Source organism: Achroia grisella, unplaced genomic scaffold, assembly GCF_030625045.1.
Source record: "Achroia grisella isolate CSIRO2021 unplaced genomic scaffold, CSIRO_AGI_Agris_v1 utg779, whole genome shotgun sequence".
Classification (NCBI taxonomy): Eukaryota; Metazoa; Arthropoda; class Insecta; order Lepidoptera; family Pyralidae; genus Achroia; species Achroia grisella.
The window spans coordinates 2,383,301-2,399,083 of record NW_026713019.1 but is presented as its reverse complement, the minus strand read 5'-3'; the positions used below and the strand labels follow the sequence as shown (position 1 = coordinate 2,399,083).

The following is a 15,783-nucleotide window of genomic DNA, read 5'->3' as shown; positions in this document are numbered from 1 at the left end:
CGTGATTTTATTTAACCCTTTTCGATTTCTTTTTGGTAATGAATGACCTAAACAACCGAGTGCCAAGGTCAATTGCAATTGAATACTTCACTAAAATAAATCAAGGTTTAATTTATATTATTTCAAATCTAAAATTGATAGTGCAGACTTTACTGTTAACAAGCGTAAATTCTATTTTTATGCGCTCACTTGAAGTTATACAAAAAAGATTTCGTATTACATACAAAAAATCAGACGAATTGAGAAGGCCCCAATGTGTCATGAAGTAACGCTTGAACTAACTTCAGTTAAAGATCAGAAAACAGTACTCAATAAAATCGGATCTAGTTTGTTTAACAGAGACAGGTATACAGGTCGTGTTCAATAGTACATTACTACAAATGTTTAATCCATACTTAATTACATAATAAGCTTGCTGATGAGTTCAAGTTTGTCAATTAGATAATACAAATAGACATATTTTTAATACTTTTGAATTCGAGCAAAACTGTTCTAAATTTGATGTTAGAACAGTATTTATCATAGTGAACCTCATAACGCACCCTATGAGTGCCTCTAATCCTTTCTCGATGGGTTATGCTAAAAACAAAAACATTTAGTTATGGTTATTAAAGTTCAATAACTAAAAAAACTTATTTATCTAAGATACTTCTTTAAAATCACTGATATATGAGACAGGTCATCGTTTTAGCTTAGGGAGATGTCTGAGCTTTACAATATATAAAATGACCACATATGCAAAAACAATCTATGCCTTACATACTATTACTCTATCTAATTACCTAATGACCTAATTATATTTATCAAAAGGAAATAATGCCGTGCTAGTATTGTTAGCGGTAAGCACCCATATCATAGGTAAAACCACGACTTATAACTCTACAACAGCAATAAAACTGCTCTTGCAATCATCGTTTCGCGCTGCGGTATATTTAACGATCGCCGGCAATTGAGTGGCTTCAAAAACAAAATAACATTACGATGTATCTAGAATTTTATTATATTGCTAATGTAACAATCTATTATGAGCATTTTTTGTATCACTTTTTAGCTATTAGATGTTTATAGCGCCACGTGCTATACGAAATATACGTATTAGCTATTTATTCTATTTAGATTACTTAATAACTGCTACGACTTTAACTGTATTTAATTTAATTTTTATATTTCAATGTTAACTTGTTTTATTTGTAATACATATTTTTTAGAGACAATCTCTAAATCTCTACTCTGTGCGACTATTTGATCCTCAGGTTAGACCATAGACTAATATTTATTCTCTTTTATGTTAATGCATTTGTAAAAAATATTTATTATAATATAAATACATTTCTAACACCTCCCCCTCCCCCCCCCCCCCCCCAAAGTAGTTTCACATGAAAATTGTTTTGTTTTAAAAAGGAGTGTATGTAATTAATTGCTTAACTGAACTGTAACCAATACAGTAACATTTGATTCTTTGCTAATTGATACTCGTAAAATATAAAATTATTGTAACTACTGGCATTACTAAATTTGCACTTTGTTATGGATTTGTATTTTAAAGAGTGATTTTCCTTGAATTTTCCACAGACCAGTTTCGTATGTTGAAATGGGGACAAACGAAACGCATAAGTAATGTACATAGAGATATGATTGTATAAATTATAGAAACCATTTATTAAAAACATATAACATCACATAAAAAAAAAAAAAAATTGTTGTCCTTATTTAATAGTATTTAATACTTAAATATTGTAAAACGGAATACTGTATTTTATGTGTACGTTAAAATTCTATCTAAAATAATATATAAGCATGTACCTATTGTAAGTAGATAAGAGAGAACTACGTGCCTGCAGACAAACCCCGACAGGAGTTTTGCAGGATAGTAGAATAATAATATGTAAAAATTGAAAAATAAAGCTTTTTATCTATCTATCTATCTATATAATTTATGTATTTACACTACTTGTGCGCCTTTATCTCGTTTTATATTTTTTTATATTTGTATTATTGAGTAGCATGACTATTATTTAGATTCAGATATATAAATTGCGTTAGTATCTATATAACTATAGTAGTCCGTGATTCGTCCTCCACTTTACTGTGTATATAGCGGACAGCGGAAAGTTAAAAATATATAAATAAATATAGGCCCATATGTAATCATTAATAAATACCTATATTGGGTGATAATTACTATTGAGCGGAGAATAGCTATTTAGCTAAAAATGAAATAATTCATACTAAATAATTATCAAATACAATTAGGGGAATTATCCTGATTTAACCTTAATTTGTTTCCCTTCATTGTACTTTTTATTTTCCTTTCCATGATACTAGTTCAAGCGGTGAAAAATGACGTGTCAGGTGTAAATGAAATCTCTACCCGAAATATATGTGAAAAACAAGTTTTTATAATATATATCCTTCCTATATTAACTCTGATACCCACTTATAATTAACAGCACATACAGCTATAACGCGCATGTTATGCTACTACGGCTGCGCGCTGTGCGAATTTATAAATCTGTGGCGCTTTTCATTTGCGCGGGACAAATAAAATATGCTTTAGACTATTTCCTCTGCAGACATTTTATTTTGTGAATGCAAATTATTTATACGTATATATATACTAATTGGTTACGTACTATCTTAAGTAAAGTAGGTATGTACTAAAATATTGGAATGATTAGCTAACAAAATATTTTTTATTGTTACAGATGGGCTGCAAATTAACATTTGTGGACGATCTCCTGAACAGATCCTTTTACAAATTGGGTTTAATAGTTGGTAGACAACCTGGATACTTCATAATAATCCCAGTTCTATTAACGTTACTTATGATCACTGGATATCAACGGATATACTATGAAATGGACCCCGAATACTTGTTTTCTCCAGTCAGAGGACAGGGTAAACTTGAGAGGAGTATCGTTGAAGAATTCTTCAAAGTTAATTATAGCCACAGATTTAATATTGGACGAATTACTAGACCAGGTAAGCTATACTTGCTTTATATTTATCCTTTAAAGAGAAGGCAAAGGTGCCCATACAGCCAGAACCAATAGGTATCGATATTGACAACATGTAAATAAAGTAAAGTAATATATCTTGCACAACTGTTCTTAAATAAATAATTACAGTAATATGTCATAGCAATATTTATATACTCATAGAATTTTTTATTTTTGTAGATTACGACACTGCTATAATCACTTTTAGCGGAGCATAATTGCATGCAAAATGATCTTTAAAACTTTCTTCAAATATAATTCGAATTATTTCTAAACAGGACGATTTGGTCGAGTAATCATAGTTTCCAAAGACAACGACACCAACATGCTACGTACGGAAGTATGGAAAGAGCTGAGACAGTTGGACGAATTGGTACAAAATGTAACAGTCACTCTACCCGATGGAGAAACCTTCACTTACAGAGAAGAATGCGCCAAGTGGGAAGGACAATGTTTCGTCAATGACATATTAAATCTGGACAAAATTATCGGCGAGGTATGTTCTAGTTACTATATTTTGTATGCATTAAAGTAGCTTATAAACCACTTCATTTAAAAGCAGTACTTTTTAATGGAATAAATTTAATGTCAAAAGGCTGACGACCTATCTGATGGTAAGTAATAAACATCAGTCACTAAGGGGAAGGGGATTATTAGGTAGAGATAGATGGGGTCTAGTGTCCATTTTGCTAGTAACTAATGTACCATGTAAGGTCAACCTCCTTACGGTTCCCCCTGGAAACCATCGTAGTTAACTCCTGGCTATGGGCAAACTGACCTGACCTCATTCTCATCTTATTATCTCCGCCAGCGTAAACCGTTAGCACAGGCGGGTGCACCATTCAATTATCATCCATGAATAAATAACCATCGTTCACTTCTATACATCAACAGCACTACGGTACATCACGTTATTGTGTGCCCGTGATGCTGTTTATGCGTTGCTATTCGGGAGGACTAAAGTGTCGTGCCTACATGGTGTTGTCTCTAAAACAAACCTAGGCAATGGACATAAGTAAATGAACATCTTAATTACTCAGTCTTAAGCTACAACAGTTGTCAACAGGAAGTCGGTCCTTCAACATTCATTGCCATGGTATACACCGTTATAATTCGTAATCGAAACCGCGTATTGTTTTAGTCAAGGCAAGTAATCGATTCCCAACGATCACTGAATCACAGCAATATAATCGGCGACGCCTCACAACAATAGATAGTTTATTACTCACAATAGCTCTTACCTGCTGCAAACCACAATTGATCTACGCATTCAACAATGACATCAATGCTAAATGTTACCCACACGTGTCAATTTGGATTTACTGATGTACAATCATAGTTATTATACCTACTTAAATAATACCCCAATAAAACATCGATCGTATGCGATAGTGCACTTTGATTTATTGTACCAATTATTTGTAATAAATAATTAAGGTATTAACATGTATAGTGGAATTTAAGTTTCTTTTTAAACCTAGTACAGGTTTAAAATAGAAATTGAAGAAATATCCTAAATTTTTTCCGCCTGTTTGTAAAACCGAATTGTGGAAAAGTACGAAACAAATAAACTGCTTTCTAATAAATTTATTAGGTTTTTGTTTGTTCAAATTCCCTTTTAATACGCATTGTACTCTGCAATGATTGACTGATACAATAAAAAACTGTTAATAGTATCCATATATCGCGTTTTTGTATTAATATAGTTTGTCCGTAACTTTCTCTTACTTACTTTTAAACACCAATAATATTATGACAAATTTAACATTTATATCTGTGGCCGTTAAACCCTGCTCTTCATGCAGTAATTTATTATTAGATTATAATACATTATGTTAGAATAAGATTTTTATACACTTTCTAAACGTTGACAATAAAAATTCTCGTTTACAGGTGGAGCGGGGCGAGTTGAATTTAACATTTCCAATAATGTTTAATCCTGTCACGTGGGAAGCTCATGCTTTCCCTGTATACTTCGGCGGTTCCAAAGTGGTGGACGACACGATAGTATGGGTGCCCGCTGTCCAACTGGTTTGGTTTGTTAGAACAGACAACGATGTGCAAAAACAAAGGTAAATACCAACTTTTGTTGTGTAGCAGGTAATTTATTTATTCATAGAGAACGTGAAGTTGGACAAATTATATTACGTTTTATAAAAACTACAGTAGAAATTTCTAACTATTCTTCTCGTCTGAATTTGCATTACCATTATAAATATTAACGTTCGAAAATTCTTATTAATATAAGAATTAAATTGTTAGTTAATTTTGAGTGAACCTTTAAGTAGCTTTTAATTTCTTATAGTAAGCACCAACAAAAAATAATCTTACATACTGCATCAAATTTGACTTTATTTCTATGAACTAAAATGTACCTACTACACTCTAGTTTTAATATTTAAAAACAGATAAAATAACATGAGACATTTAAAAAAATAAAATATAAAGTACTAATGTGGCAAATACCTGAATATATTATGTGGTTTTTGCACTACTACTTACACATTGCCTATTTGAATATAAGAAACTATTATATGTATATAATACGCGCAATTATTTAGATAATTAAGGATATCCGTAATACAAAAAACACCTTTATGCATATGTTTAGTAAATGGCCATTCAAAATACCACCATGGTATTAAAAAAAAATAAGCAGGAAAATATGAACAGTTTGTTTAATGCTATTCCAAACTACTTTTTACTTGTTTCAAATAATGCTATAATTTTCTAAACAAACGACTGTATAGCTTAGATAATGGACACCGATCTTGACACGCTTTAGGAAATCGTTTCGAATACTAAACACTGCGTAATATTCGACAAGAATACGAATAGAAAGGTTAATGGTGGCATACAAATGTAGGTCAAGTTTTAATAATGTTCTGAACTTCCTGGAGAGTAGAGTACTTACATAGTTTATATGTAGTATTTGAACTATTCTACATTGTAAATCTACGGAATAAATTATTTAAAGAGAATAAATATGTACCTACATTGCGAATTTCGCAAATAAATAGGATAAGGAAGAAGCAGATGATGATGAAATAATGACGAATTTATACAGTTCCATTATTTTCCAAGTGTCTCTGTCTGTCCATGAATAGCCGACTTTCAAGCAAATTTGCTGGTTGGAAAATGAGAGATTGCGGTGAAATTACTAGTTACGGAATTACGGAAGCATCATTTTAATTCACAGAAAAGGTAACGCGTGAGAAGTGTTACGGGCGTGACAATTCTGTGATATCTTTGGTTCTATATGACGGATATACCACTTCTCATCAGATGCGATGACAGCGAAATTTCCATTCGTGGATAAAAAAAAATTAGACATATTTTTTATCCTCTTTAAAAACTTATTGGTCCCGTACAAATGACATGAATGAAGTAATTGTAATAAATATTTTCATCGCACTTTCAAAAGGAAGTTAATTTAATGATACGGAATCATCTAAATCTATCTAAAATTATACTAATTTTTATGAATCTTTAAATCGATAAGCTTAAGAATTTTTACTGATATCACATTCGTAGGTATACCAGCGATATCTAAAATGCCATGACAAAACTATATAGGATATAATTTTTAATAACCCTGAACAATTTCCAAACTAAGAGAGTTTTATGGGTTCTAGACAACTGATATAAATTCTTGATACAAATAAAAACGTTTACCTAAGAAATATTTTCGTATTTATATTTTAGGTTCTTATTCTATTAATTTCATGTACTTAGTACTATAGCAGCATAATATAGAGCAATATTTTATCCGATTACAGAGGTGCAGCATGGGAAGACGCATTCTTAGATGCAGTTGGAGTAGCAGAAGACACAGGACGATTTAAGCATATATCAGTTTCCCGCTTCGCATCCAGAACCCTTGACCACGAATTAGAGAAGAATACCAGAACAGTCATACCATTCTTCAGCTCGACCTTCATTCTGATGGGCATCTTCTCAATAGTCACTTGTATGATGGCAGATTGGGTCCGATCAAAGCCTTGGTTAGGCTTGCTGGGTAACATATCTGCTGTTATGGCGACAGCGTCCGCTTTCGGTTGCGCTATCTATTTAGGCATTTCATTTATCGGCATTAACTTGGCTGCGCCTTTTTTGATGATCGGTAAGTGATAATTATATACATATTTATATTTTTTAATACATGTCTTTCTATAGATGTCTTTTCTTTACATCGTACAAAATTAATTCACTTGCCCTATCTTCGCTTAGAACTTTTAAACTAGGTACACAACGGATTTTAATGCAGTTAGCAATCGATTGAGTTATTCAAGGGAAAAGTTTATATGTATAATATATGTATACCCGCGTGAAACCGGGGCAAAAAATCCGTCATAAATTTAGGCATATACATACATTTCGAGGTGGATGTAAACAATCAATTATTATATCACACATAACACGAACAAAGTCGTACATGTAACGTAAAAGATAAAATTTATCTCTAAAACAACGTACTTTTAAAAAACCATAACTCATGTTCACTTCACTCCAGATCATTTTGTAAACCTGGAAGATTATAAATTTAGGGTTATATATAGTCTGTATGAGGTGAACTGAATAATTATTTTTTATGTATGTTGCAGGCATTGGTATTGATGACACATTTGTAATGTTGGCTGCATGGAGACGAGCTTCCCCAAAACTCTCAGTGCCAGAAAGAATGGCCATAATGTTGTCGGAAGCAGCCGTGTCTATTACAATCACCTCCGTCACAGATATGCTGTCTTTCTTTATCGGAATATTCTCACCGTTTCCGTCCGTACAAATTTTCTGCATGTATTCAGGTAATGTTACAATTTTTATATGATACTAGCTGTCCCGGCAAAGGTTGTTTTGCTATATAAATTTTTATCGCTATTAAAAAATAAGGGTTGGTGATAGAAGGGTGAAAATTTAGGGTTGAGTGTATTTATTACTGAAACCTTATAAATAATAAAAAAGTCACAAACATAAAAAAAATATTAGGGTTCGACAACCCTTATCACTTAGAGGTATAAAAAATAGGATAGTAATCGTTTCTCAGACTTACTGAATATGTAGATATATAAAATTTCATAAAAATCGTCTAGCCCTTTCGGAGGAGCATCGAAAATAACATTGCGATACGAGAATTCTATATATAATATTAATTAATTACAACAACAACAACATGGTAACAATTGGTAAGAATATTTGAAAATTTGATATTTACACTTATCAAATTTTCAAATAATGTTACCAAGTTACTTAAATCAGTTTATAAAACAAACTACAAGTACTTAAATCAGTTGTAAATTATTGTGTCAGTAACACATGCTCTCCTTAGCTCGAGAGTATATGGTGTTATGGGAAGTACCCAGAGTTATTACTGATAAAATATAAAGTCTCCAATGTGCCTTACTTGATATTCTAAACTATTTCTTGTAGCATGTAGAACGTTGAAAGATAATTTTTTGTTATTAATAAAACACGACTTTTAAAAGTTCCACCACATTCGATTTTATTTTAATTCTCTATATACATACACCTGTAGTAGGTATATTACTCACGCTAAATTAATATTATTATTTCTAAGAGTTTTCTAGCCTAACTTTTATTACTGACAATAATTTTCTATGTCACTGTGATTGCAGGTTTAGCAGTTTGCTTCACGTTTGTGTGGCATCTAACGTTCTTTGCCGGATGTGTTGCTATATCAGGATACCGAGAAAAACAAAATAGACACACCATCACTTGGGCAAAAGTATTGCCTGAGTCACGAGCAAGGAAAGGTGGGTAAAAGTTTCTTATAATTCAATTGCAAACATTATTACAATATTTCTAAAAGATTTTAATTAGGTAATAGGCAATGTTTGTAATTTTCCAAAATGCGTATGTACTCAATTGAATATTAATGGAATGATTGAATGGGTTGTAATGCTCTTGCCTGCGCTAACGGTGTTAGTCTGGTGAAGGCACCAGTATACGATGGTAAGATAAGTATGAAGCCAGGTCAGATAGCACATCGTGACAAATTCACCAGCAATTAACCATGTTGATTTCCAAAGGGACAACGTGTAGATCCACCTGTATGGTACATTGTTAGTAAATTGTGTTATTAGTTTAATGTCCTTCCCTCCGCTTAAGTATGTGCGTCTAATTGAGTTAAAATTTGTCTCACGTTCAGTAACAATATATCTCATAATCTTATAATACTATCAGGTAATGATAACGGTAAAAAATGACCATAAAAGCTCAGGAATCCTGGAGGGTAATTAAAGTCCTTGGGTATATTTAGAATCTTCAATAAAATCCAATAAAATCCTATTTATTATATAATTTTATGTCTTTTACAGCAGAAAAGTCTTGGTTATATAGAGTATTCTGCAGCGGAGGTATAGATCCTGCCGATCCAGACAATCCCATTGACAATAAAGAACATTGCATTATGGCCTTTTTCCGTACAACGATGGCAAATCTGCTCAACAAAGGTGCAGTCAAGGCTCTAGTCATTGTAATTTTCATACTATATCTGGCTGGTGCTGGATACGGAGTAACGAATTTGCAGGAAGGCTTAGAAAGGCGGAAACTCTCAAAGGAAGATTCATATTCTGTGGAGTTCTTCGACCGCGAAGATCTTTATTACAGAGAATTTCCTTATAGAATCCAGGTATGAAAATAAAATTATTCAATACCGCCCAGCGCAACTTGTTCTTCATATTTTTTTTCCATTTTGATTCCATTTGACATTTTTGATTTCTGCTCCGCTCCTATTAGTCGTAGTATAATGTTATTAATCTACAGCCATTCTTTGATAAAATGGGCTATCCAACTCTAGAATAATTTTCAAAAACTCACAAATCTTACTTTTTCATAATATTGGTGTAGAGTACAGATGAGTCTCACGTTATAATTGAAATGACTAAAATTTGAATATTTATAGGTGGTGATCAGTGGTAATTACAATTACTCGGACCCTGCAGTGCAAGATGAAGTGGAAACACTTACGCAAAGATTAGAAAATACGTCATACATATCGAATTCCTTATATACTGAATCATGGCTCCGAACTTTCGTAAATTATGTATCGAGAAACAACGATTACTTAAACGTAACGATCGACGAAGAATCTGACTTCATTCAGAATCTTAAAGAGGTTGGTACCTTTAGTCGAGGTTGGTTGGTAGAGATTTTCCTTTCTTCCAGTCAACTTATTATATAGATAGTATCTTTGCATGGAAGATATATGAAAAAAATATTACTGATGAACTTTATCAACGTAATAAAACCCAATTGAATCCATAGATTTTTGTTCGCTTATCTTTACCTTTTGGCCCTATAATATCAGAAACGGTATAATCAATTTATCCAGTTTTTAGTAATGATAAACTTCACTTTTTTATGAAACTTTGCTTCTCAATATATTTATGAAAATATCATGTATGCCAGGAAGAATATAGACAGTTTCAAAAGAGTTAGAGATTGCACTAATAAAAGCTTACGTAACAATAACAAACTGATTTTACCTAAATGTCGTTTGGCTAAAGTTAGTAATTCGTTTTATGGCAATTGCGTAAGGTTTTACAATAAAATACCAGAGTCTGTTATAAATCTGCAAAAAAGATTTAAATGTCAAATAAAACACTTCCTTTGCAAAAAAGCTTACTATAAAATTGAAGAATTCGTTAACGATAATAATGTTTTTGTAGAAAATTTTTAAATACATAGCACTGACAATATTATCTGATTACACTAATAATGAGTGCGTAGCGATTTCTATGTTGATTATCGCATGCCTCTTACTTGTTACACTGTAATTATTTATATAAAAAAAAACATCTATTAAAAAGAGCAACACACAAGTTTCTTGCTCATTCTTCTTGTGATGAGTCTGCATTCCGAATGAGTGGTAGAATCAAAATATGACTATTCAAAAGTGCTTGTAACTCTAAAATAACTAAATAAACTCATTATTTGAATAAAGATTATTTCTATTTCTATTTCTATTTCTATCGTTTTTGTTGTTTGTTTTATTACAATCGTCTTTACACAAAATAACTATACAGGTACAAAGTCACAAACTCAGCTAGCATGTACAATGTTTATACTATACAAAATAATTATAATTTACAGCTATGGCTATTCCCTGCAAATCCATTCTCTCTGGATGTTAAATTCAACCAGGAAGGTGACAAGATAATTGCCTCCAGATTTCTAATACAAGCGATTAACATAAGCGGTACCAATCACGAAAAAGAGATGGTAAAAGTATTAAGAGATATTGTTGCGGAATCACCTCTAAATGCTTCAGTTTTCCATCCATATTTCATCTTCTTTGATCAGGTACGGTTTATTTTATATAATACAAATTCTTATATTATAAAATTATTACAATAATCATTCGTTATAAAATTATTATAGCACCCACATAAGATTAATTTATAGCACCAGCGTAAAAAAATATAATTATGTAATAATAATAATAACCCTGGACAATTCACACAAAGTCACGTAGTCCCAAGGTAAGCAGAGCTTGTATTATGGGTACTAGACAACTTATATAAAAACTTAATTTTTTTTTTAAATACATACATAAAGACATCCAGATTGATAAAAACAATCATAGTCATGTATACAATTTTTACACACATATTTCTATCGTACGGGCAATCAAGCCCGCGACCATCGGAAGTAAAGCGGCGATCTAAACCGCAACACAACAACCTCAATATAGATTTAGTTTAGGTTTTAAAACGTGTTTCTTCTGTTACAGTTTGAACTCGTAAAGCCGACGTCAATTCAGAATCTATGCTACGGTGCGCTGATGATGATGATTACATCATTTATATTTATCCCGAATGTTCTATGTTCACTGTGGGTAGCGTTTAGTATAGTGTCCATTGAAATTGGTGTAGTGGGCTACATGGCTCTCTGGGATATAAACCTCGATTCCATATCTATGATCAATTTAATCATGTGTATCGGTTTCTCCGTGGACTTCACCGCACATATATGTTATGCATACATGGCATCCAAAGCGAAATCTCCTGACGTCAGAGTTAGTGAGTGCTTGTACTCTTTAGGATTGCCAATTGTACAGGGGTCGTTCAGTACAATTCTAGGTGTAGTCGCATTACTTTTAGCCGACAGTTATATATTCTCAGTGTTCTTTAAAATGGTATTCATGGTAATATTCTTTGGAGCAATGCACGGTCTATTCCTACTACCTGTACTATTATCACTATTCGGTCCAGGGTCATGTACTAAAATACAAGAAGATATAAAAACATCAAAAGTAGATAAAAATTTTCCGCATCCATATTGCATTCCACATCCACAATTAGTACTCAATGATCAAATTTTTAATGGCAAGACTCTAAATCCTAATGGAGTATACAAAATTTATGGCGATGATAAAGACCTAGGTATTGGTACTTCTGGCGAAGATACAAGTGAAAGTAGTTCTAATCAGTCACAACGTCGACAAATTGGAGACGACGAGAGTAATAGAAAGAAATATGAAGATGGCTGGAAGAGATCCAGTTACTGTCAGAGCACCAGTCAATTTCAGCCGTCGGGAGAATTGGATTTGTATAGTCACGAAATAGATAGAAATTGGCAAAGACAACGATACGAAGATAACCGCAGAATATTCGATAATTATAGAAAAGTTCCGAGATCAAGGGACGATGAGTGGGTGACGACTCGTAAAAGCAGCGATACTGGACCAAGGCGTGACAGTACACACAGAGTGATGCGAGCACATTCACAACACAACCTACATAGGCCACGTGCACCTAGACGTACCAACTCACATCAAAATCTTGAGCATTTAGATTATGTAGCAGAGATGAGATTCCCCTGACATTGGTCACGAGAGTGCTCTAATTAGTAACATATCATGTGCTCAATTTATGGACCAAAGTATTAGGATGCCTTTGTTGGTCGAATACAGTAATGTAGACAGCAATCTACTACAAACGACCGAGGAACATAAGTATGTCTGTGTTGTTATTTTCATAATTTAGTAAGTAACATTATTTAACGATTTTATGTTTCTAAAATAGGTCATTAAAACTATTTAAAGTACCTATCTAGTATATCTAGTAGATATAATCAGTTAAATTTCATTAGAAAATTTGGGGGAAATATGAGTGAGATATCCCATTGAATACCTTCAAGAATAACTATATAATATTTTAGTTTATAAGATATATCTATACCTATAAATATGAAATAGTCATGGGAGCGTTAAGATATTACGAATCAAATAAGTAATGAAGAATTTAAGTAAATCAAATAAAAGGAACTAAGCATATTATCTATAAATGTATTGTAGAAAATACCAAAAATATTATCCTAGCCTTCATAGATAAAGGATATAGGATAGATTATATACATTCTATCATGTCATATTAAGACATGGCATCAACAAATCAAAATGGTCCCAGTTTATCACAATCAACTCAAAAGAACAAATAATGATAGTTTAATACTGGCTGATCTGAATAATTTATTTAATCTTGCACTAGTTCCTATATACTTACATCAATCATATTTCATTCGGAATTTTAGAATTTGATATTCCCGCTATAATTAGAAATGTGATATTATAATAGGTATATTTTACAGATATAAAAAAAATTATTGATACATATAATTTTTTATTCATGTTGGTATTTTACTACGGTTTTTACAGTGTAGGTATACTACTAATAAATGAAGTGTTTTTGACACATTATTTGAGTTAATTGTTGTGAACAAAATAATTAAAATATCGACCTATCTTGAATCTCTCGTGCGTACCTACATAAGTATACAAATTATTTTAGATCTATTATATCTCAATGTAAAAAACCCTACCTATATTTGAGATGTCTGAATATTAGTAATTGATATTAATCTAATTTTCCATTCATTCATTGGGGCTCGCGGCATCGCGGAATTTTGTTGTTACCTTAAAAGGTCACTTAAAAGTTATTAGGACTCTTTTGGTGAATTACAGAATACAGAGGAACGACACCTTCGTCCTTCCGAATGGCAACGCATGAAGGGTACCGCTAGTGTTATTATGATTACAAAAAAAATTACATAATGCCCATTGTGCTATTCATCCATATACATAAGTGACGGCAGCATTCTAGTTACCGTCAGGGGAACAGGTTGAGCTGTCAACTTCGTTTGCCATTAAATTTAGATATAAAAGACCGATATGTTTCTAATTATTATACTTTTTCTGTAAAAATCTAATAGTGTTATATACGGGGTAGCTAAGTAATAATATAGGAACTTGTACATAATATACTTATAATTGTTTACTATTAATAATATTAAGTCTTCGTCGTTTTATAACAAAGCTTTAACATTACTTGTGTTTTTGAATCTGTAAATATTATTTGTGTGATATTATGTCTTGATGCCATGTGTAAATTAACTCAGACACGCAGTACGCAATAAATGATGATGTATATAGATGTTTCATATGTAAGAACCTACCTACTACTATAGGTATATTACATGTCACAAATAACAGACTACCAAAATCTACACCGCGAGCAAAACGTAGCATAAGCAAAATGAATTATCGATATCCACTTATATCGAAAATGTAACATAATTACAAACACAAAAACGCCGTTCCGTTTAGAATCTCTCCTTTTTGGCGGTCGGTTGAAAATATATTTTTATTTATTACTTGTATATGGAATATTCAAATTCTTTTAAATTATAACGAATTGTGTGCTTCTTTTTCAATATCAACTGTTTGAATCGATATACCTATTTCTACTATATATGTCGAGGTGGCCGCTCATCCGGCGAGTCGTGCTTCCACGCAGAACTGTAGATACGAGTAGTTCAGTTGCTGCGTATATGTATAAAAAATAAAGGCCCATTTCGCAACTCCATATACATCCTTTAGAATCTAAGTAAGATCACGGATTTTTTTTACAATGTTGCCCTATGATTATTGCAAATGTAAAATTTATTAAAAAAATGTATTCAATATTCACAATGACCAGTAATGGTCTTTAATTATGACTGATAATGTAAATAGTAACTTGTTTTATATTAATAAAATTAGTTTTGATATGATTTCGTTTTATTTACAATTTTCATTTTATTGCAATATATTAAGAAGGAAACTTTAATTCTACAGTTAATGGCTGCAAGGCGAAGGATTAATCGTAAGGATTTATGTATATGTGTAAGAAATAATAAAAGCGAAAGTAACTTAATCTGTCGCGCTATGACGTCAAAACTATTGAAATGGTTTAAATGATAGTTGATACAGATAGTCTATACCCTGAGAAAGGGCATTTAATCCGAAAAAAGGGTGGTACCTATCTAAGAGGTTGACAAGCGAAATGAAAGATCATATGGAAGAAACATCATTTTTAAATCTAGAAGCTTGAAAATTATTTTTTAGGGTATTGATTAAATATAAATAAATATGACACAAAGTTTGTAAAGATTTTCCCTTAAGTGGGTAAAATAAAATATGGGATGAATGTATATAGGGCAATTCGTAATGTTTAAATCTAGAACGATGAGTCTTCTGTCTTTGGCTTTTTTGTGAGATCATCAAATATATTTTTTCTTTATTTATTTGTGTCATTGAATCCTGAATTTACTTGTATGAATTTGATAATTGGGACATTTAAATACTTCAAAGATTTAAAATGATTCCTAATTATCGAATTCATGCAAGTAAATCTTGTTGGAAGCGTTAATAGGAACATACTAATTAAAATAATACCCTGCATTTTGATTCATCAGTCAGGTAAAATTAAAGCCAAACTTTTAA

General features: G+C 31.9%; 1 protein-coding gene across 2 annotated transcripts in view; it reads left to right on the top strand.

Annotated features, from left to right (window-relative positions):
* The window catches only part of LOC131850655 (patched domain-containing protein 3), a 42,531-nt gene extending 28,862 nt beyond the window's left edge, over nucleotides 1-13,669 (top strand). Inside the window, exons 2-11 of one of the 2 annotated variants that reach the window (XM_059200957.1) lie at nucleotides 2,706-2,982; nucleotides 3,278-3,495; nucleotides 4,893-5,071; nucleotides 6,779-7,122; nucleotides 7,604-7,804; nucleotides 8,633-8,770; nucleotides 9,338-9,648; nucleotides 9,922-10,134; nucleotides 11,112-11,321; nucleotides 11,752-13,669. In XM_059200957.1, the coding sequence (XP_059056940.1) occupies nucleotides 2,706-2,982; nucleotides 3,278-3,495; nucleotides 4,893-5,071; nucleotides 6,779-7,122; nucleotides 7,604-7,804; nucleotides 8,633-8,770; nucleotides 9,338-9,648; nucleotides 9,922-10,134; nucleotides 11,112-11,321; nucleotides 11,752-12,843 (3,183 nt within the window). In that variant the 3' untranslated portion in view covers nucleotides 12,844-13,669. Of the gene's footprint in view, nucleotides 1-2,705; nucleotides 2,983-3,277; nucleotides 3,496-4,892; nucleotides 5,072-6,778; nucleotides 7,123-7,603; nucleotides 7,805-8,632; nucleotides 8,771-9,334; nucleotides 9,649-9,921; nucleotides 10,135-11,111; nucleotides 11,322-11,751 lie in introns of both variants that reach the window. The other variant, XM_059200956.1, reaches the window with a different exon arrangement.
* The last annotated feature ends 2,114 nt before the right edge of the window (nucleotides 13,670-15,783 follow it).